This window comes from Falco biarmicus, chromosome 3 (genome assembly GCF_023638135.1).
Source record: "Falco biarmicus isolate bFalBia1 chromosome 3, bFalBia1.pri, whole genome shotgun sequence".
Taxonomy (NCBI): Eukaryota; Metazoa; Chordata; class Aves; order Falconiformes; family Falconidae; genus Falco; species Falco biarmicus.
The window spans coordinates 109,732,958-109,753,286 of record NC_079290.1 but is presented as its reverse complement, the minus strand read 5'-3'; the positions used below and the strand labels follow the sequence as shown (position 1 = coordinate 109,753,286).

At 43.3% G+C, this 20,329-nt stretch overlaps 1 protein-coding gene across 21 annotated transcripts in view; it reads right to left on the bottom strand.

Annotated features, from left to right (window-relative positions):
* The window catches only part of EIF4G3 (eukaryotic translation initiation factor 4 gamma 3), a 148,353-nt gene that overhangs the window by 86,473 nt on the left and 41,551 nt on the right, over positions 1–20,329 (bottom strand). For 18 of the 21 annotated variants that reach the window (XR_008821076.1, XR_008821075.1, XM_056333788.1 and 15 more), the window contains exons 2-3: positions 18,308–18,383; positions 11,071–11,214 (exon numbers count right to left, since the gene is read on the bottom strand). Coding sequence is in view for 19 of the 21 variants with exons in the window: in XM_056333788.1 (XP_056189763.1) it covers positions 11,071–11,214; positions 18,308–18,383 (220 nt within the window). In the remaining 2 variants the exon portion in view is untranslated. The remainder of the gene's footprint in view (positions 1–11,070; positions 11,215–18,307; positions 18,384–20,329) is intronic. The other 3 variants (XM_056333775.1, XM_056333785.1, XM_056333791.1) reach the window with 1 other exon arrangement.

The window sequence follows — 20,329 nt, the reverse complement described above, 5'->3', positions numbered from 1 at the left end:
ACCAATGTCACCAGAACACCTGGAAACCCCTGCTGCAACCAGCTCAGGTTAGTTCCTGCATCTGAACACAAGCGTGACATTACTCAGCTCCTGCATATTTCTTTGGAACATACTTGATTTTTATTACTATTTTGGTAACTAGGTAATTCAAACGTATCATCATTTTTTTTTTTCCCTCCCGGTGTGCCCTGCAGTCAGCAGAACAGGGTCACGGCAGACTTTGAAGCTGCTGTCTGGCTTGTGTAACGTGAATAATTTGAGCATGGTAGGAAAAAAACCTGTAGTATCTGTAATATATAGAACCAGCTCATCTGCAAATATTACAAACGATGACGGAGAAACCTGGATTATTAAATTTATTCATTTCAGACTTCTTTTTACACAGTACCTTCTCAAATAATGCAAAAAAGCATATTCTCACACTACTCCTGTGAGCTATCCCTGCTTTACAGCTTTAAAAATAGCACAGTGATGACTGAACCAATAAACAAGGACAATTTCCCTCTAAATGCTCACAGTTTGGCTTTCGTTATTCACAATGATACTTCAACTGCGTATCATCAAACATGCTACCAGATTATTCTGGTTAAATAGAAGTCCTCATTCACAGCTACGTGTTCAAATATGCATGGTTTTGGTACACATCACATCAAGAATTTCAATATTTTTTTTTAAGCAGCTCATTTGCATATTATCTAACATCACTGAAATCAGCTTGTCCTCATCAACAGCAGCCCCGTAAAATAAAAAATACACGGCAGTTCTACTTTGCTGACTCTCTATAAGCCAGTGCTGCTACCCTGTAAGATGCATCAGTAACTTCAAAACACTGTTTTTCTGCACATATTGGTATATATTACTTGGAATATTCAAATCCCCATTAAAATCAATGATGCCAGAGCTCTTCTCTGACACTGAACAGGTTGTACAGATTAAGGGTTTCCACTTAAAAACAGAATTTAACACAATTACAGCGCAAATACCCAGCTCCTGATGAAGGAAGGGGCTGGGATGGGACCAACTTGTGACAACTGGTACAAAATCTTTGCATGTTGGATTTACTAGGAAGCTTCGAGGTTTGGATTTGGATGGAAGCAAAGAGCAAGCAAGGACTGTGACTGCTTGGTGCGGTTATTTAAATATTTTTTTTTTTTCAAAAGCTGTTTCCTCAAAATGCCAGATGATTGTTAGCTCCAGGTGTCGTGCCTGACTTTAGGGAGTCACCAAACCACAGACAAGAAGAACAAGCAGAGAAGAGCCTGCACTGCTTGCAGCAGTCGGCATCCTCACTGGTCCCCCTCCTTGCAAGCATACTGGTTTCTGCTCCCCCCTTTTTCCACAAGCCCAACCTTCAGCATTCCCCATGTTTGTAAACTCAGCCTTTAAATGGATACAAATACCCTGACCCAAGAGGAATTACTTCTCCCACAAATGTGGCTCAACCACTGTTATCCTTTTCTTCTGCAGCAGTTTGTCTCTGGGTGCATCAGCTGTGTCATTACCTGCCCTGCTAGATTTTTAACCACTTTTTTTAGGGCTTCGTATGATTTAACATTCATGCATTGAAGGGGCAAAAGCAGCAAGCTGAGCCAGGAAAGAGAATCCCACGTATTAACTGCAGAGCTACAGGCATTTTTCCTACTTTAACATGAATAATCAGATTGTCACTGAGGGAAGGCAGCGAAGGAAACATGGTTTCCTCCTCCTCGGACAAAGAGAGTTTGTGCAAAGGACAACACAGACACCAGATACGCACTCCCTTCCTTCCTGCTTAAGACACTGTCGTTACTATTCTTGCAGGGATGCTACAAAGGAAGAGGGTGAAAAGGAAAAGCAAGACAGAAAGTGTCCCTCTCTTGAGGCGCCACCTCCCCAGTTCAGGCTTACCTTACGTTTTTAACATAATAATTGCAATTATTTTACCAGCAGCTATACTGTGGGATGCAACTGTCCCTTAGTGCAAAGGTAAACAGAACACAAAGCTTTGGGGAGGAAACAATCATCTTTTTGCTTTTTAAAAAAAGGTAAGACACTCAAGCCGGTAAGCCCCTACCAAATTTTAGACTGCAGTGATGTGGGTCAGCTAAAGATGCAGAGTGAAATATTTAAACAAGTGTAATTTTGAGACCTCAAGGTGCACAGATGTCCTGCTAGCCGCTGTCCCCCTCCCAAAGACACTTTTGTTACTTCATCTATCAACATGGAATGTGCCTAGATTCAAAACTGTTGTTAACAAAGGCACGAGAGCAAGGATAATGTCACAGTAGATTATTATTTCATAATATCTGTAAATACTAGCATGGATTTAACTTGGCTCCTCACAGAGACTGAAATTACAGTCCCCACCTTGACTGCAGCACATGGCCCACAGCCTGGGGGTGGTCTGGTAATGACCATTACATAATTAAGTGAATTAGTATTTCCCATAATAAGGGTACTCAAAAATAAAGAATGTATGTGCAAGTCTATGTGTGCTGGGGGCAGAAATACAACATCTCCGCTGCTGGAAGCGGATCTGTGAATCTTAGCGGGTACACCCTTCCATTTACAACATGCCTTTCGCTTGTCCTGTACCATTTTGTCCCATTTTAACCAGAACATGAACTTTGAGGATGAATACTTGTGCTCAGGAACACAACCTGCAGTCAGCTGAGACCCCTACACCACGCTGATGTCAAACCACATGTTTGCAGCTTTTATCCTACTTTCCTCCAAGACAAAAAAGCTCCATAATTTGTCACCTTCCATCTCTCTCTAAGGATGTTTCCATCCCTGGAGATACTCAAAACCCAAGTGGACATGGTCCAGAGTAACCTGCTCCGACCCAGCTTTGAGCAGGCGCTCCAGCGAGATGATCTCCATCTCTCATTCAACCTCAACCTTTTTATGACACCATGGCAGCAATCAAATAAAACATTCCATTTCCATTTTACTCCGTTACACTGAAGCCCAGAAATACCACTGCATACAGCTTTGTGCTAATTCAGACCGTTTAAAGCAACTAAATAAATCACCGGTTTCTAACGGCACCGTAAGGAGGGGTCTATGGAGAACACGGGCACAGCCCTTCCAGGCCACAAGGAGCCAGAAGTGGAATTACCGCTCCGTAGCCATCACATCCTCTTGTGCTCCTTATATATATATATAAATATTAAAAAAAAATGGCTCCAGAGCTTATTCTTCAGTCCCCCAGCCTGGCACAACAGCTAACAGCACACTCCAGTAATTCAGTGTCTCTTTCTCCCCAGTTTGATCTAGTTGCAGGGATATTTTATGCCCTCTATGGTTATAAAATACAGACCGTGTAAAGCTCTGACTTTTTTTGCTGACTTTGGCATTTATTGGGACATATTGCCTTCTGCAACACATTGTGTTTGTTTAAAAACTATGTATTTTCTGGAGCATGCAAGAAAACATCCATTAAGTCGCACAGAACAGAAGGTATTATTGCAGAAGGAATACCAGAATAGAAATTATTAAACATAAGAAAATGGCAAGTTGCCTCACATTATTTTGTCTTCTTGCATTATGAAGAAAAATGTGGTTCGACAAGTGGTAAAGTCTGAAAAACATCAAAATAAAGCACAGTCCACATGACTGTGAGAAAAGAAAACATGCACGGAAAAGTCCTGAAGAAAGGGATTTGCAGAATTTTAAGACAGTTAACAGAAGAGTTTGATTTTCTATTAAAAACGCTATTTCACACCCCACCCCCTAAAAAAAGAAAGTTACTGGCAATTTTAAAGCTGCTTTTGATTCACAATTGTATCACAAACCAAATGAAAACTCTCCCGCTAGATCATGCATCCAGGACGCGCCGGATGGCCAACACACCTACTGTGAGAGCTTTTTTATTCAAAATAACTCAGTTTACACCAAGGTGGACAGCCCAGGACAGACTCTGAACCAGGCCAGGGTCCCTTCTGAAAGAAAAAGCTCGAGCAGCAGTAGAAAAAAAATATGTATCTTCCCCCTCAGGGCAACAAGACCACACAGAGAAGTATTAAACACACCTCTCAAAGCAGCAATCCACTGCAAAACGCAGGAGCAGCAGCGAGGGAGCAGGTCTGCAAGCAGACCTAGTCCCGGCCAGACTCAGTATTTGTGCTGCAATCTTCCCTTTGCACACGTACATGATAAAATTGTAACGGATTTTCCTTTCTTTCCTTTCCCTGTTAGAAAAAGGAAGAATTAAAGGCTGCTTCTAGCCCTTCTGAAATGCACAGATATTAAACCGAATTCATTCATCCCACCTACGTTGTGCCTTTAACTGTTTCCAAGGTTAAATAATTACTAAAGTTAACAGCATTAATCAGCATCTGAAGGCACATTATGCCTTCCCACTATCCCAGATCTCCCTTCCTGCACTTCTTACACCCAGCTGCTCTCCCCAAATTAGCAGACCCCCATCAGGTTGGGCACCCCTCCACAAACGACCCTGGTAGCAGGTGCTGAGACACAGACATGCTTTCCACTTCCAGTGCAGATTTGCTCAGATTTAAACTAATGAGGTAAAAAGGCACAGCAATGAATCAAAAATAATGAAATACGTTATATGAGCAAATATTCCCAGCGTTATTAACCCAATCAAAAACCTACTAATCCTATTACAAAACAGAGAGTTCAGCTGCACTTCCAGAAGGTCTTTAACACAAAGGCCCAAAGAAGATTACACTTCTCCTGGATTTATCAGCCATTAAATAACTCGCATTTTCAAATCTCCACCTGCAGCCATATATTCCTGCAAGCTCCGAATTAGTGAGCTGCATTAAAAACAGGGGTTGCAAAGAAGCCTAACCTGGACGTATGGAAGCACACAGAAGAAAAGCACGAGAGGTCAAATTCTTGACTGCTCAGAAAAAAAAAAAACCCCGAAAACATTAACACATGTGTCCAGAAGGCAGGTTTCTTGCCCACAAAGCACTATCAGGAGTTTAGTTGCTTAAATTCTTTTTATCCTCATTATCTGGTATGGCCAGAAGACCCAAGAAGCTAAAATCCACCGCTCAGAGGGGCAGCACGCACATGCAAACTCCTCCCTGGGCTGGTCCAGCCCCAATTTCTTCACTTAACGCATGGAGAATTGAATCTTTCATTCTGTGTCCACATCAGCGTGGCCACGAAGATGATTGATAATTAATACCTTGACTGACAACCGTACCTGCTCGACACGTTACAGGATTCCACGGGTTTTAATCAGCATGAAATCCGCTCTAACGGCACCTGACATAGAACAAGGAGGTTCCTGGATGGAAAAACTCTCTGGGTGACGAGTTCCCTGCAAAGCTTAAGAGAACTGACTCCAACCAAGGTGTCTACAAAAGATGCTCTCAAAAGGCAGAAATGGCAGGGTGTCTGAACAAAATAAAAATAAAATTAGGGAGCCCCTTGTGCTCCAGGGGCCGTGGAAGTTTACTACCTGACTTCACGCAGATTACTTCTGAGCAAAGTATACACGGACTCGATTAACGGGGAATAGCTGCACTTGGGGGAAGAGGAGCGTAACGTGTCGCTCACCGGTAACAAGGCACAGAAGGCAGCTGCCACCAGCACGAGGGGTGAGCAGCCACCGTTAACACTCAACCACATCCCAGGGCACCCAGCTTACTACAGGGCACAAACGGGCAAAGTTACGATGCAATTACATTCCTCCTTCCCTTCCAATCCGTTAGTAAATGTCACTTTATTAAAAACATCTAAAACGTAAAATTGGGCTACAAATGATGAGAGGGAAGTATTGAATAAACAGCACGGTTCTAACAGGATTCCAGCTCCTGGAGAAAGGATCCAAGATAATAAAGGGGGGGCTTGGGGATTGCCTATAAACATGCCACAGATGGCACACAGACACGCTTCCTGGCACAGATTCCCAGACCTTAAGGTACCAAGGAATGCCTCACTGCTATTACAAACGCTAATTTAGCAATGGTGACATTTTTTGAGGACCAGAATGAGACCACAAAACTCTTTTCACTTAAGGCAAAGAACCAGATGGTAACAAGTTTCAGCTAGTACAATCTGGTTTGGATTTAAATCAGCCACCTAGAAGTCAAGATCTCTGTACACCAAGATGCTGGGAAGTCAGTTCTCTTGCACTTTTGTTTTCTGCAGATGTATCTCAACGTTGGTAGAAACGGTAAGGGTATTAAACACGGCTGTCAGTAACTAAACCAGCTTCGGAGTCAGGTCTCAATAGATGCCACAGGGTCCTCTGCTCACTGGGTACTTCATCATTTTAGCCTGAGAGGTAGCCATGGGCACGAAGCGCCGATCTGCTCAGTGCACAGCGTGTTCTTAACGAGAACTAAACATTTCCCTGATTACAGAGGAAATTCCTGGCAATTTGTTCCAAGCGTGGTTGGTCGGTGTTTTACATACTGTGGTCCCAGGCTAAAAGAATCCCTCAGCATGCACATCACAGCCCGCAGTTTTAAAGCTGAGGCGGAGAAAGCCAAGAGTCTTTTCCAAACCATTCCCCCCTCTTGTGTTGCTTCAGCTCACGCGCCAGAACCCACTGCACTTGTTCCTTGGGATCCTTCAAAACACTCCTAGGTCACCAGGAGGGATGAAATGGTCTTCTCCTGATATCCTAAGCTTCGGATGCTGCCTCCTGCTCACGGTACAACTGGAGGAGCCCTCTCCTCCTCTTTTCATCACTCACTGGACAGAGGGAAGCATTTTCCTGCTGCCTCCTTCCAAACCCCAGTCTGGTTGCTTTGGAAGAGCTCCACTTTCTTGTTATTCCTGTCTTAACACGGCCACACCATAAATTACTGCAACATAAAGCCGGAGTGGGGGGCAGATTTACAGCGTTTCAGCTGCTTTGTGTTAACTGCCTGTGTGAACGCTCTTTGCCTGCACTACTTGCACTGGGCTATCTCACATCCATCATGGGATGGGTGTGCTCAGGCAAGCAGTTACCCTGCGGTGCCTGGCACACTGTAAATCCATGCCCTGTCTGATCTCAGGATAACTTGATCCAGTAGCTACATTCAAGGAGAAACTTCTCTGCTCCTTTTCAATGATTTCTGCTTCCCTCTGTATGCTGAGAAAGCGAATTTTCTCAAACAAGCTACTTCTGAAGCCTGCAAGCCAAGACAGGAGGCAAAGGAGATGCACCCCTCCTCTCCCAGTTGGTACCAGGGGCTCTTCCATGCAAGGAACAGCAGAAATATGGAATTTTATGTACACGGGGCCACATCTGGCCATAACATCACTGCAGCAACATGTGCTCTGCATTCCCCAACGCCAGCGGAGTTCAACACATTCCTGAGAGCAGCAGTATGATTTCAAGGCCCTGGAATTTGGGAAGCAGAAACACTGTCTCTTGCTGCAGCGACGGGGGTGTGGGACCATTTCACATCACTGCCAAGCTCTTCCCATTTTGCTGCTGCCCTTCAGAATTGGTTTTTGTAAAGTGCCAGCGGCTGGTCATTCTGAAAGACTTTGGAGGAAGTCAAACAGCAAGCCTTGCTCTTGGTTTGGCTATGTCAGATGGAAAAGGTAGAAGAAAGACACCAAACCACAGCACCGCATGACCATTTGTTTCTGTTTATTTAAATAAAGTTAAAGGAAAGCCAGCTACAAAGGTACCACATACATTTGCACCTGACTTTCCTTCCCACAGGAGACATGCAATATCCCACACACCTCCTGATCAGCGGTTCCCAAAGCCTCTCTTACAGATGACTCAACATGATGCTGTCCTCTTGTCCCACAGAAGTTTGCAGGGCTCTACGAAGTGCTCCAGGTCCCAGTGCCCACAGCTTTTGTAAGGGACAGTAGTTCCTTTTATCACTTACCAGCATGTTAAGGTATTACCTAATCACCCATCACCCAGACTTACTGGAACAGGCAACTTTAGAGCTGCCAGGACAGAGAGGGGACCATTTGCAGAACCACAGCACTTATTAACCCTCCATTCTCCTTCGCAACACGGTTTCTGCAAGATCCCCACTAGAAGAAACCGGTAAGCGACTGTGAGCTCCAAGAGGAGCGATGCTGAGATGCCTGCTAGGAATGAGCAAGGGACTGACCTCTCTGCTGAGCGCTGGACCAAGAGTTAGCACTCAGTAATTTGTGATTGCACGAGCAAGTAACACATATTCTACCACTAGCAACATTATTTTTAGACCTAAGTGATACCCAAAGCCCCAAAACATACATAAATATTTTCAATCACTGCTGCCTAAACAGCAGTCTTATCTTGGAAAGACTCAATTTGATGAGTATTCAGTAAGTCACGGTTCTGGTGGAGAAACCAACCCCTTAATCAGATTCTGTTTCAAACGAAGAGGTCTCTTCCTTACTTTTTTAACTACGCTCTCTAAGCTAGAACACACCCCCCCCTCGCCACGCACAAACACAACCCATTAGACACAACTGGACAAATGCAAAGACAACCTTCATTCAATCACCAACAAAGCGTAGGTTGTCAAGATACAGAATAGTTTGTGAAGTGTTACATTGCTGTTAAAGGAATCAGTAATAACCCATTCATCAGAACACCATGTCAGCTCAGGTCCCTTCATCTCAAAAGGGAAACAGCAGGATTTAAGGGATGCAAGAATCAGAGAAAGAACAATTTCAGCACGGAAAAAACTTTCAAGTGATGAGAGCTTTAAAGGATTTTGATTGTTCACCTAAAAGAAAGCAAATAAATGAAATCATGATAGATGTTCACAAAGCTGCGAGCCGTCTGGAAATTGGAAACTTCCACTCACCTCGTTTCTTAATACACAACGAGGGCATTCAACGAAACCCACAGAGGACAAATGAGAGATGCAATGAAAAGGTAATAATTTCATCCAACACTCCACACTCAGCTGGGGAATTTCTTACCATAATATAATACTGAAACTCAACACCTGACAGGGGTTGACGTGAGACATACATAAGAATACTCAGAATTCTAGTATTAAAAAAGCCCAAAACACTTAAGTTTACCCAAACCTCTAATAGTTCAGGGGTACAGAAAACTTTCTCTGGGGACACTGTATCCTGTAACTGCTTACATAAAAAGTCTTGGACCCCTTTTAAGCCTTACTGGTGGAAGTGTCCCAAGCGTAGGCACTTCCCTTTTGATTCTGCATCATCACCTCCAGCTGCAAGTGAGAGAGTCAACTGATGGGATGCCACAACACAAAGATACCTGGTCAGAGGCAAGTGCGTGCTGTGAACGAACAGAAACCACTATTTCTGCTGCTTTGCTACCGAATCCCAGCTTTGAAGGAGTCACTCGGGGAAAGCTCCCCAGACCTCACTCCTCTGCAGTCCCAAAAGCACTCAATGACGGACGCTTCGCCGGGCATATAACCTTGGATCTCGCTTTTTCTTCCTCTCACTAAGCACACAAGGGCCAGCCCCATAGAGTCAGAGGACAAATATCTTCCTAGAGCCCTCGAGGATCCTCAGCTGACATGGAGGACGTAAGGTCAAACCGCTCCTGCTAGCAGCACCAGAGTGACACAATCCGCCACTCATTTCCAAGACGATAAGAGCCAGCAGAACAGGAAACAAGCGTTTTCCCCGCTGGCTGGAGTGGTGATTTGGCACAGAGCCTGCTCTCTACGTATGCACTGACTCAACAGGAAAATATTAAGGGAAGAAAAAAAATCTTGATTAGAATTTTTTTTTTTTTTAAAGAGGTTGACTAGAAGTTTCTCTTTCTTCCCCTCTTATCTGCCACATGATTAGCTACCGTCTGTTGACGAGGTTTACCAGGAATTAAATTTCTTGATATACGACACAAGCCAGACAACATTTTAGGGTTTGCTCTGCAACCCTGCTACGTCCTCCCTCTGTTATGTGAGGCTCAGTCTTCAAACCAGAGACTTTATTTCCAACAGCCATGCAGCAAGAGTGCAAGAAATGGCTCTGACACTGCTGCCTGCTGCCTGCAAGCTACTTAATAGATACTTCAGCCTCTAATTTCCCACTCCGTAAAGGATGAGCGTTTGCACATTTTCAACATGACCACAAGTTCCCAGTTTTCCCCCCAAGTTTTACCTAGAAATGTGTAATATTAAGGTGAAGTGCTCCTTACACGACCTTATTTGTTATTCACGCATCTCCTCGTCTAAAAGGTCAGCTGCAGTTTAATATTTCATCCACATTAAAGAGGCCGGCAGGAGGACTAGAAAGCTTGCCTTCTCCCAGCTCTGCAACACGCTCAAGGCTCTCCCCGCCGCCTCGCAGCCGTCCCCAGCCCATCCTCAGTTGTCACCTTGCCTCCCCACTTCACACCTTGCTCAGCACGAAGCCAACCTACTCGCATCTTCCTACTTTGTACCATTGATATGAACAAGCACAAACTGAACAGGAGCAAACGAAACGCAAGGCTCTCCTCTACTTCAAACCTCAATGTTTTACATATCCCACTTTCCCCACCCTGCACCTTTTATCTCCCCTCTTTCTAAACCTCATAACCTGTCTCTTTTGCCCCTTCCTTAAGATAAGCTTCTCCACTCTCACATCAACCCTGTAGAATATTCATCTAATAAAGACTACAAAAAGACCAATTCATTCCACATCTTACTAAAAGCTATTTCTCCATTCTTGTAACTCCTATTTATCTCTTCTTCTGTACTTCTTTTGCAATCAGTCCTTTGTTTCATTTTTTTTATTAGCATTCATTTTTGTAATTCATTTTACTGTCCCACTCCCTAGAAGAATTACAGAATTACAGCATCCTGTACAAAACATCTGAAGTAGAAAATTCCTAACTGAGAACATCAGGCACTTTTACAGCATTTAAAGTGGAAGTCAGACCATGCCCCACAGCAGCCTAACCCACCACTGAAGCACATTCCTCATCAATGAGCATTTCCTACCATTTTTCAAGTTGCTTTTAGTTTCTGTTACAGAATTGACAATGAACTGATGCCTAAATAAACCTGAGCGCTACCTATAAGCCACTGCAAGGTTCGAGCCAGATAGATATTCACTAATGAAGTTTTCTACATGGGTCACAGACAAGACAGCTATGTTGGTTTTGAGCAGCAAAGCTGAGAATCGGACAAGAGGAAAAGAGGGAGGCTGGGAACACTCTGCTCCGGTGCCAGGTCTTACCTGTGAAAGCCCAGGGGACGATGCATGTCCCGGTGGCGTTGCAGCAAGATTTGGGTGTCCCTTATTTATTTCATGTGCAGTGTAAGGGGATGGGGCAGGAGGACCCGGTTGTCTTGCTACTTGTGTTACCTGTGTGGAGATAAACTGTTAGTAAAACATAGTATTAGTAATCCAATCTGTATAGATACCGTAATCTTTTTAAGAAAGCAGCTAGCAGCATCTTTATATACATATATATATAATAATATCTAAGTGAAACGCTGTACAAGCTAGTTAACTGTTTGTATGACTCAAGAAGATGGAGAAGGATCAAAAAATAAGAGCACCCAGCTGGAGTCACCGGTAGAAATACGTAGGACCTGGATGAGCTTTACTGCCGTGGTCTTGCTTTGCAATATCGTTTTGACTTCATATTGGGATCTTGCAATCTTTCTGTTTACAAGCCACACCAAATGATACTGTGATTTTGCAAAGGGATACACGTTACCAGAGACCAAAAACACAAAGGGAAAATCTGCATACTCCCCTCCAAAAAGCAAAAAAAGGACTGCACAGAAGCCCTGTTATCTGAAAGGCATGCCATAAGCAAAGAATGAAATACCAAAGCAATTCTTGCATACACTTATCTCCTTTCTCAGCTTAGAAAAAAAATAAATATCTAAACACATGAAGGAAAATGTTGTAAAACCTATTCACGGCACATATACTTGCTCCACTATACTATCTCCAAATGGAAGTGTTTTAAATACACTTTATATAGTTGCTATGGTAAAAAAAAAAAAAGGAGAATCAAAGGGGGGGGAAAAAAAAAAAAATCACATCACTGTTGGGTGACACCCGCCAACAATTCAATACAACTACATTTTCACGATTTGGTTAAAGCTTATAGAAGTTCAGCAGTCGCTTCCCACTGACCTTTTCTCAAATCTGTATTTTGTTGGCTGAAAAGCAGGACCTGGTTATAGGCACTTAAAAAACCAACACAGACCATGTTTAAAAGGGGACCTTGCCACTGCGTAGGTAGATGTGCGTGCATATGTATTTCCCCAGCACTGGTAAATTCCAGGCAGAAGGAAATTCCTGCCTCTTGATCTTTTAACGGAGTATCAGCACCACGCTCCAAGAGACCAAAGTATGAGAGCAAAAGTCACAGAGTTCACGACTAAATGCATTTTCCAAGTCATTTTATTGCATTCCAACTATCAGTGCCTGTCATTGCATTACCTAAACCGCTAAACCAGCTGCACCGGCAATGAGAATCATAACATGCAATTTCTTGAGGCTTGGAAATGGTCCAGAATCGTTCGCTGCGGGAAGATTTACAGCATCCTTGTGATCATCAGAGAAAAGGGTGGGTCAAGTCAGAGAACCTCATCCTCTGTCCCCAGCTGGATCCTTCCTGTCCCTTCCTCAGGGGGAATAATATTTTTTTTTTTTTTTTTTTTTTGGCTGATCTAGGCTGGCAGGTGTGCACACACCGCCTCAGCTGGCTGAACTGAAACCAGCGTGAAGAGACAGCATCATAAAACTTTCTGCGTCCCATTCCCCGAGAAAATCAAAGCCTCTTACATGACTCCTAAGACAACCCTGAAAGACTTGTCATGTCAATCACGCAGTAGTTGGTGCTTAGAAGTGACTACATACAATGATGGGTATCAAAAAGTGCAGTTAAGGAGGGGGGTGGGGGGAAGGAAGCAAAAGCAACACAAAATACAAGGAAATCATTCCCATGTACAGCCCTATCAGTAGGTTGCATGCGTACTCATCACCAAGATGTCTCCTTGAATGTTGCTTCTTGGGGAGAAAAAGAAGTTATTCTGCAATAGCTGTGGTACTTCAAACACCACCAGCTTTCATCTCCCTACACTTACAAGTGCACACACAAACCCCTCTGATCTTCACCAGCACCCAAGTCCATGCAAACGTTTGACAAGGGGGACGGCAGCAGGAATAACACCCTAGATTAGCATCAGCATCCAAGAGTCCCCTTCACAAATTAAAACATGCAAACAACCCAGGCTGGAGGTTAATTAAAGACTGCAAGGAATGCTGTTCTGAATTGGGTATGAAATCTGGAAGCCAAACTGAAAGGAAAGCTGTGCAGCTGATGGTCTGTGAGATTCCCTTGTGCAATGCAGGAGGCAAGTAGCAAATCCACTACGGACACAGGTCTGGACCTATTAAAATTTGCTTGAAAGCCCAATTAATGCAACAGAACGACCATAAAATCATACCGGCTTGATACCTTGGCAACAACACACTTGGACAGTATCTCTTGGGAGTCTACCACTGACCTGGTAGGACTTCCTAAGATTAGCCAAGTCTAGCTTAGTGGACACACTGAAAAAACAAAGAAAAAAACACACCAAAAGAAAAAAAAAATGGGAAAAAAAAAGAAGAAAGATCAGTTTTCCTTCCAGCACCAGCAAAAGCAGAGTGCCTTTCTTGCCAGTTCCACCTACGTAGGTATTTCTACACCTTCCTCTTAGCTCCAACAACAAATTATTTACAAATAAACTGAAATTTAAGATACAGATTTGAATGTTAACAGGTGATCAAGGAAGACAAACACAAGCTTGCTGAACTCATGTCTCTGTTCAGTAATTTTTTAAAAAGCCAACCAGGGAGAGACTATACGAGCTCATCATTTCTGTTCTGGGATGCCTGCCCCCACAGTGTCTGGGGTGTGGCTTTCTGTTTATTAAATGGGATGCTGTAGAACATACACTTGGTCTGAGATTATGATGGAAGCAAATACCCTTCTTAAATCTATAGATTAAATTATTCCCCTAAAAATGAGCACACAAAATTACATACCAATTTGCTAGAGCATCAGTTTCTTTTTGCCTTAACTGAGTAGCAATAGGCTAACCTTTAGTTTTCCAGAAACCTTAATCCTGTGTTTTAAAGGAAATAATGAATGAAACATGAAATAAACACTCAGGCTGGAATTCTTTCTTTTCCTTTTGAGCTTACATCTTTTTGGTTTTAGCATCTTTCACAAGCTTTGGGTTACTCTTCCCCCCTCCAAGCATAATTTCAGACACATAGTTATGTCCATGAAACATTCAGGTTACACCAGAATGGACGGGACATGCCACAGACACCCCTTGATTATGGGGAATGCCCTGGCCATGATACGATAACAGTTTATCATTAATTTGTTTATCATTAAGAACTGCTCTTGCCCTAAACAAAGCCCCCTCCCCCCAAAATAAAAGGGTTCAGACCTGGACAGAACCTCTTTCCTTCCAGCATTCAATTTATTTGCTTGGACTGGTCCGAACAGCTTCAAAGCAGTGTTACCAGTACCCCAGGAACTGAGCACCCCTCTTGCACACCGTGCAGCCTCCACCGCGGCCAGGCAGGGGGACGAGTCGGCCTCCTGACCCAGATCCTTCCCTCAAGCACAGGGTGGCTGGAGCAGCTAATCCTCCCTAATCTCTTTTCTGCAGGATTCTCTTCGTTGTAGGAAGATCCCTTTAAAGGACACAAAGGCGAATCACAGCACCTCTGCTGGGTGTGAAATCAGCAGGGGGCCACCAACAAGCATCCCGCTGCAGAGAAGGAACCAAACGAACACCCAAAGAAGTCAACGACGGAGCCAAGCCTTAGTCACTGAAAATCTGGGGCAAGTAGGTTCTTCAGCACCTCACTTCCTCATTACCTTCTCTACCACCAGCTGGCACCGAGTCGGGCAACCTGACACGAGGTGGTATCTGCTCCGAAGAGACACAGTGAGGCTGCAATTAACACAGACAATTTAAACCAGTGCTGGATCCAGCCGTGCTGCAGAAACTCCGCTCAAGGCTCCAGCTGCCCAACTTCGGAGCACTCCTGTCCAAACAGGTGCATCACATCAACACCCGCTTCCCATCAGCTCGCACTCAGGAGTCAATGTTGTTCCTTAGCTGATAAAAATCTACCCCAAAGTATTTTTGGTCCAAGCTTCGGCCCTTGAGATCACAGTGTGTTAGCGAGGCAGCTATGAGCCTCCACCATAATCTGCCAAAAAAAGGTTATTTGTGCAAGAACTGGATGTACGTTAACATAGCTATTCTTCTTATCTGATTCTCAACTCATGCCTTGTGCTGAATTTGAAGAGTACATCTGCTTCTGAGCAATCGCCCATAATAATTTGATTTTCAATAGAAATCGGCCCCCGTCGCTTTGGGTGCGGGCACACACCATGGCCTGTGACATTTAAAGTCACCTTTGGTGCAATTCCCTTTGTTAGAATTCAACATCTTTCCCTCAAACTCCAAGTCAAAAAAAGCTTCTCTGAATGTATTTCTTTGAAATATTTTACAACAGAAACAAAATTTTATTCTTATTCCCCTTTCCAGATTCCACAGGTTGGGGATCTTATAGCAGATGTACGAGTAACTGCCTTAATTTCTTGCAATATAAAGAATTAGGAAATGCCACACAAGAAGCTGCTTACAGGACAAACCCTAAATCTTTATGTCCAAACGTAGCTCTTGTGATATGGCATTCTCCATTATTGATGAGGGGATGAAATTACAGGATCAGTTCACTGAAACAGTTATTTCTGTGATTTGCTTTAAAATAATCCTACTGCCGGATTTATTTATTAAAAAAAACAAACACACACAACAAAAACCCCAAAACCAACATCAACAACCTACCAAATATCAGTATTTGTATGATCTACTACATCAAATAAATTAAGATGATGTATGATGAGGTTAGGTGTTTTTTTTCTAATACCAATATGATTTCATTGAGAAAGAGGTTCTACCAAAGTTTTGTTGGGAACTTTGACCATCACAAAGTTCTCAGACAAACTTAAATTTCATCTGACAAATCACACTTTGCCTCTTCCTCACCTCCTGTCTCTGCCCTACAGAAATATGTGTTCCTCTGACTTTATTTTGGGGAGATTTTGGGGGCTCGTAGTGCAAGCCACATGATTTTCCATTCCATTTTTCAGCAAGCAGCACATAGTTCTCAGGGGAAAAAAAAAAAAAAAAAAAGAGCCCAGGAATGTGCAATTGAGGTCCTGATAATGCATGTGGAAAAGCATGGAAAGGATAACTCCGTTGTTTTTTTTTTCATCTTTATCTAACTAAAAATAGTGGTTTTATCTGTGGGTTGCCCGTATCTCAAATGATTTGTCTTCCCACTACATGCACGGCGTACTACGACTTCAGGGAAACCACCGAGGCAGCTCAGAGTCACCGCATGGTAGCGTCAGACCACAGACCTCTTCCTAAACCAGCTGTCCTCCGCCAAAATCCACGTATTGGAAAACTGCGATGTGTAATCCGTGTGGAAACCCAAACAGGATGACTGAGCAAATAAAACATGGAAGTGAAAAAGCTGTCCTCGGCTGCTGAAGATGGTGCTCTTCCATACCTTTGTGTTACGTGATTTTTGTAAAATCTAGACAAACTATGTATAAAAACAATAAACTAAAAAGAAAAAAAAAAGACCTATTTGTTGCAAACTCAGACCTTAAATACACGACCTACATGTTACTCATGTAATTAGTTGCAGAGACCTTTGATGAATGAATTTGTCCAGGACCTCCGATCATGTGCCTCTTCCATCCTAATTCATTTTTGCTAGAACTTAACTCTGTCTGTCAAGGCTTCAAACAGAAGCCCAAAAGGAACCTAGCTGAGAAATTTCTCTCCCTAAAACATGAAATTTTCTTTGAAACTTGTGTATTCTTAAAGCCTAGAACAGAGATACTCGCGGCACTGGCTTCTATTCCTGTAACATACCAAGGAGCGATATTTTTCCACACAGAAAAGCTCTTTTAGGTCATTCTTCACAGTTACTTTTATATTTTACATTAATTTAAATTTTCACAGTCGTTTTCCCACAGGCATCAGAATTATGTCTTTGGAAGAAAGAACTGAAAAAAATAACCTTCTCTTTCCCCCAAAAGGAATTCAGACATTTTTAAAGTGGTTTTTAAGTGTCGTATGGGGTATATAGAGGATAATATAAACTGAATTATTTACTGCAACTGTTTGTACACTTATGTTCCTTTGGTTTTGACTTTTTGCATACATACATATGGATATACACACATATGTATGTATATAATATTGAGGACAGAGCTAGCAAAAAATAAAAAAAACAGTCTCCACTGCTCAAGTCTGTCAATCCACTGCTGTCAAAGCCACAAACCTTGAAATCTTAACGCCTCACCAAGAGCTGTACCCCCACCTTTCTGACCCCCCCTGGATGGCAACCCACCGCCAGCTGCCCACCAGACCATCATCCACGGTCAGACCTGAGTCCTTCTGCTACTGCAGCTACCACCCAAGTCTCTGCCTTCCTGGGATCAATGGGCACTGGACAGCACTTCTGCACTTAATCCTGCACAAAGCCCGGTTCTGCATCTCTTGGCAGCAGTCCCTCTGGTAGAAGAGGTGATCACAACACTCTTCTCTACGACCCCAAAAAAAAGGAAGAGGCAAAAGATGCTCCAGACGCGGACTCCGCACGACGAAGAGGAGGAGCGGATAACCCCTTCGCCAGTTACTCAAGCAAACAGGAGGAAGGAGAAAACCCTGTACAGCAGCTTACGTTTTTCTATAAGCAGCTTACGTTACCGCATAAAATACAGTGAGTTTCTCCCATCTACAGCTTTTCTTCCTGTTTCCAAATAATTAAAAGAGCAGCTTAAAAGCAGGTTTTTTGGCATTAATAATATTTGCACTATCCCACCAGAAAAGCAAAATATTACTTTCCCAGGGCTGTGCTGATTTAGCAAAGCTTATAAATAACACTGGGCTTCCAGCTATTACTATTTGAAAAAAAAAAAAAGAATCGCATGAAAGGAAAACAGTATCATATGTTCACAAATAAATGTTGCTATGTTTCTAAGCTAAATTTCCATGATAATCAAGCTTCACAAACAAACACATAGGATACTGAGCCAAAAGCACCTATCCCGAATATTCAATCTACTTTCAAAACATTTCATTGTCTGTGTAATGGAACGTTTCACATGAAAAACAAATCTTCCTTGATTATTTTTCCGATAAGAAACTATCAGAAACGGGCAGCCACTAATACACTCCAACAAGCCCGTCTTCAAGGTGCAGGAGGGCAGGAAAGAGATGGAGCCAAGGGACTGGAAACAGGCCAGTCACATTTGCGCTCAGGTGAAGCTCTGTTAGGAAAACCCGCTTTTGTATCTACTAAATAAAACTTAATAAAAGCAATGTGACCACAGCAGCACCCGCCAGATACTCACAGTGCTGTACACAGCGGAGACGGTCGGAGTGAAGATCCGATCCTCGAGGGGCTGCTGAACAGGACCTCGGGGGATTCTGCAACACATAAAGTTAAGGAAAGCAACGTCGAAGGAATACGCGTGTTCCCGGTGATACACACAGTGACTGCGCTGGCAAGCAGTGTAGCCGGTCACCTTCCACGCTCGGGCAGACACACAAACATCTCCAAGGAACTCACAGGCAACCAGGCAGCTACAATCCTTCCAAGGTTTTCCAAAAGAGGAGCAAAGTGTGGCTTCAAAAGCCAGACGTCACCGACAAATAGAGCACCGAAAGCAAACAGATCGCCGAACAATCTACAAAACCTTGGTCCTGACAAGAGAATCCCCCACCTCTCTCTCTCTTTTTTTTTTTTTTTTTTTTTTTTTAAAGAGTAAGGGAAAAAACCCAAAACCCACAAGCCTTTTGCATTCAGCAACAAACCCTGCTGATCAGCAGGGCATTTTCTGACAAAGGCAGCGCCTGTTTTGCTAACCATGCAGGAATCATGTTATAATTGTTTCCTTGTTTGCCTCTCTTCAACCAGTAACTCCTTTCCTCATCCACCCACCAAAACTGCTTCTAAAAAGGGCTGTCAGATAAATTCGAAGTTTCGATCATCTGCTGCAGGGTTACTTAAAGGCAAACTGCAACAGTTTTCTTAAATTGGAAAGGTATTGCGGGAATCCAGGGGGGGGACAGGGATGGGGGACACATGACTTTATGCAAGAAACAAACAAGCTAGAATCCGTTCTACTTGTGGAATAAAACAAAGGGATGCAGGTATGTAAAATAAAAAAGCCGCCTGACTTAGCTAACGCCTTGTGGCCTTAGGTCCAGCATACATCTATGCAGTATCAGATGCCCACTCTCATAAAAGACACGCTTAACTTGCTGAAAACCTTCCCACTAAATGCCATATTCAGATCTCACCTTTTTGCTGTTTACATTTTATACGTCAAAGCCTCTTGGAAAACGAGAGCAGCCTGATTGATGAAGTTCCTGGCGCACAAGCCAGCAACGCAAACCTCCTGTGTTAACGTCAGGGCAGACACTTAAAAAAATAAAACAAAAATCACAAAAACGCTCCTTGGGTTTTGTTTCAACGAGGAAAAAAACCCACTCATAAGTTGAATTTCAAATCTAGGACTAGTTTGAGTCTCTCAAGAGTCCTCCCTTTGCAGTACGAGTTTGATCTCCAAAGAAACACTGCTGCTGCCCAAACCTCCGCAGGAACCAACATCACAGCGGCAGGAGAGACGCTGCCAGCGGCGACAGGGCTCGACAGCGATCCCAGCTCTGAAACCCTGTTCCCCTCCCTTAAAATGGACAAAATTTGACAGGTTGAAGTAAGGGTTGTTCAGATGCGACCTGCTCGGTATCGGTCGACTGTCTGCAGCACACCGCAGCCAGATCTCAGTGCTAAGGCAGAGCAGAAACAAATTTACAATAGTGCACTATTTTGGTTCCCAACGCATCACTAAAAAGGTCCACCACCCTCACCAAGCAGGCTAAGAAATTGTTCTAAAAACTTCCAATTTTGTTATATATTCAGTGTTTGAATGCCAGGCACAATAAAGCCCCTGCATTATAGGATTATGCATGGAAAAGACCGACAGTGACCTTTACAACACCTCTGCACGTAAGTAATGTCCCTGTTAAAGCATGGCAGGTGTAAAACAGGACACCTGCGATCAGCTCCAGACTGAGAGAAGTGGGATGAGGATCTAGCACTGCTGGTTCCCAAGATGGTGCTCACTCTGCCTACATCTCTCTCTCTTTTTTTTTTTTTTTTTTTATTAAAGGAGTGCAAAAATTTATTTGCAGGGTCTAAGGCTTGCCTTCAATTTGCAGACTTGCCAACTCATGCATAAGTGGTATCATTTGATAAAAGAAGGAGGTTTTCAACAACAAAATTACACGTAAAAAGCCTGACTCCAGCAAAACAATGGGAAAATTTGCCACAGACTTCAACAGAGCTGAGGCGCTGCTCCCACCCTTCA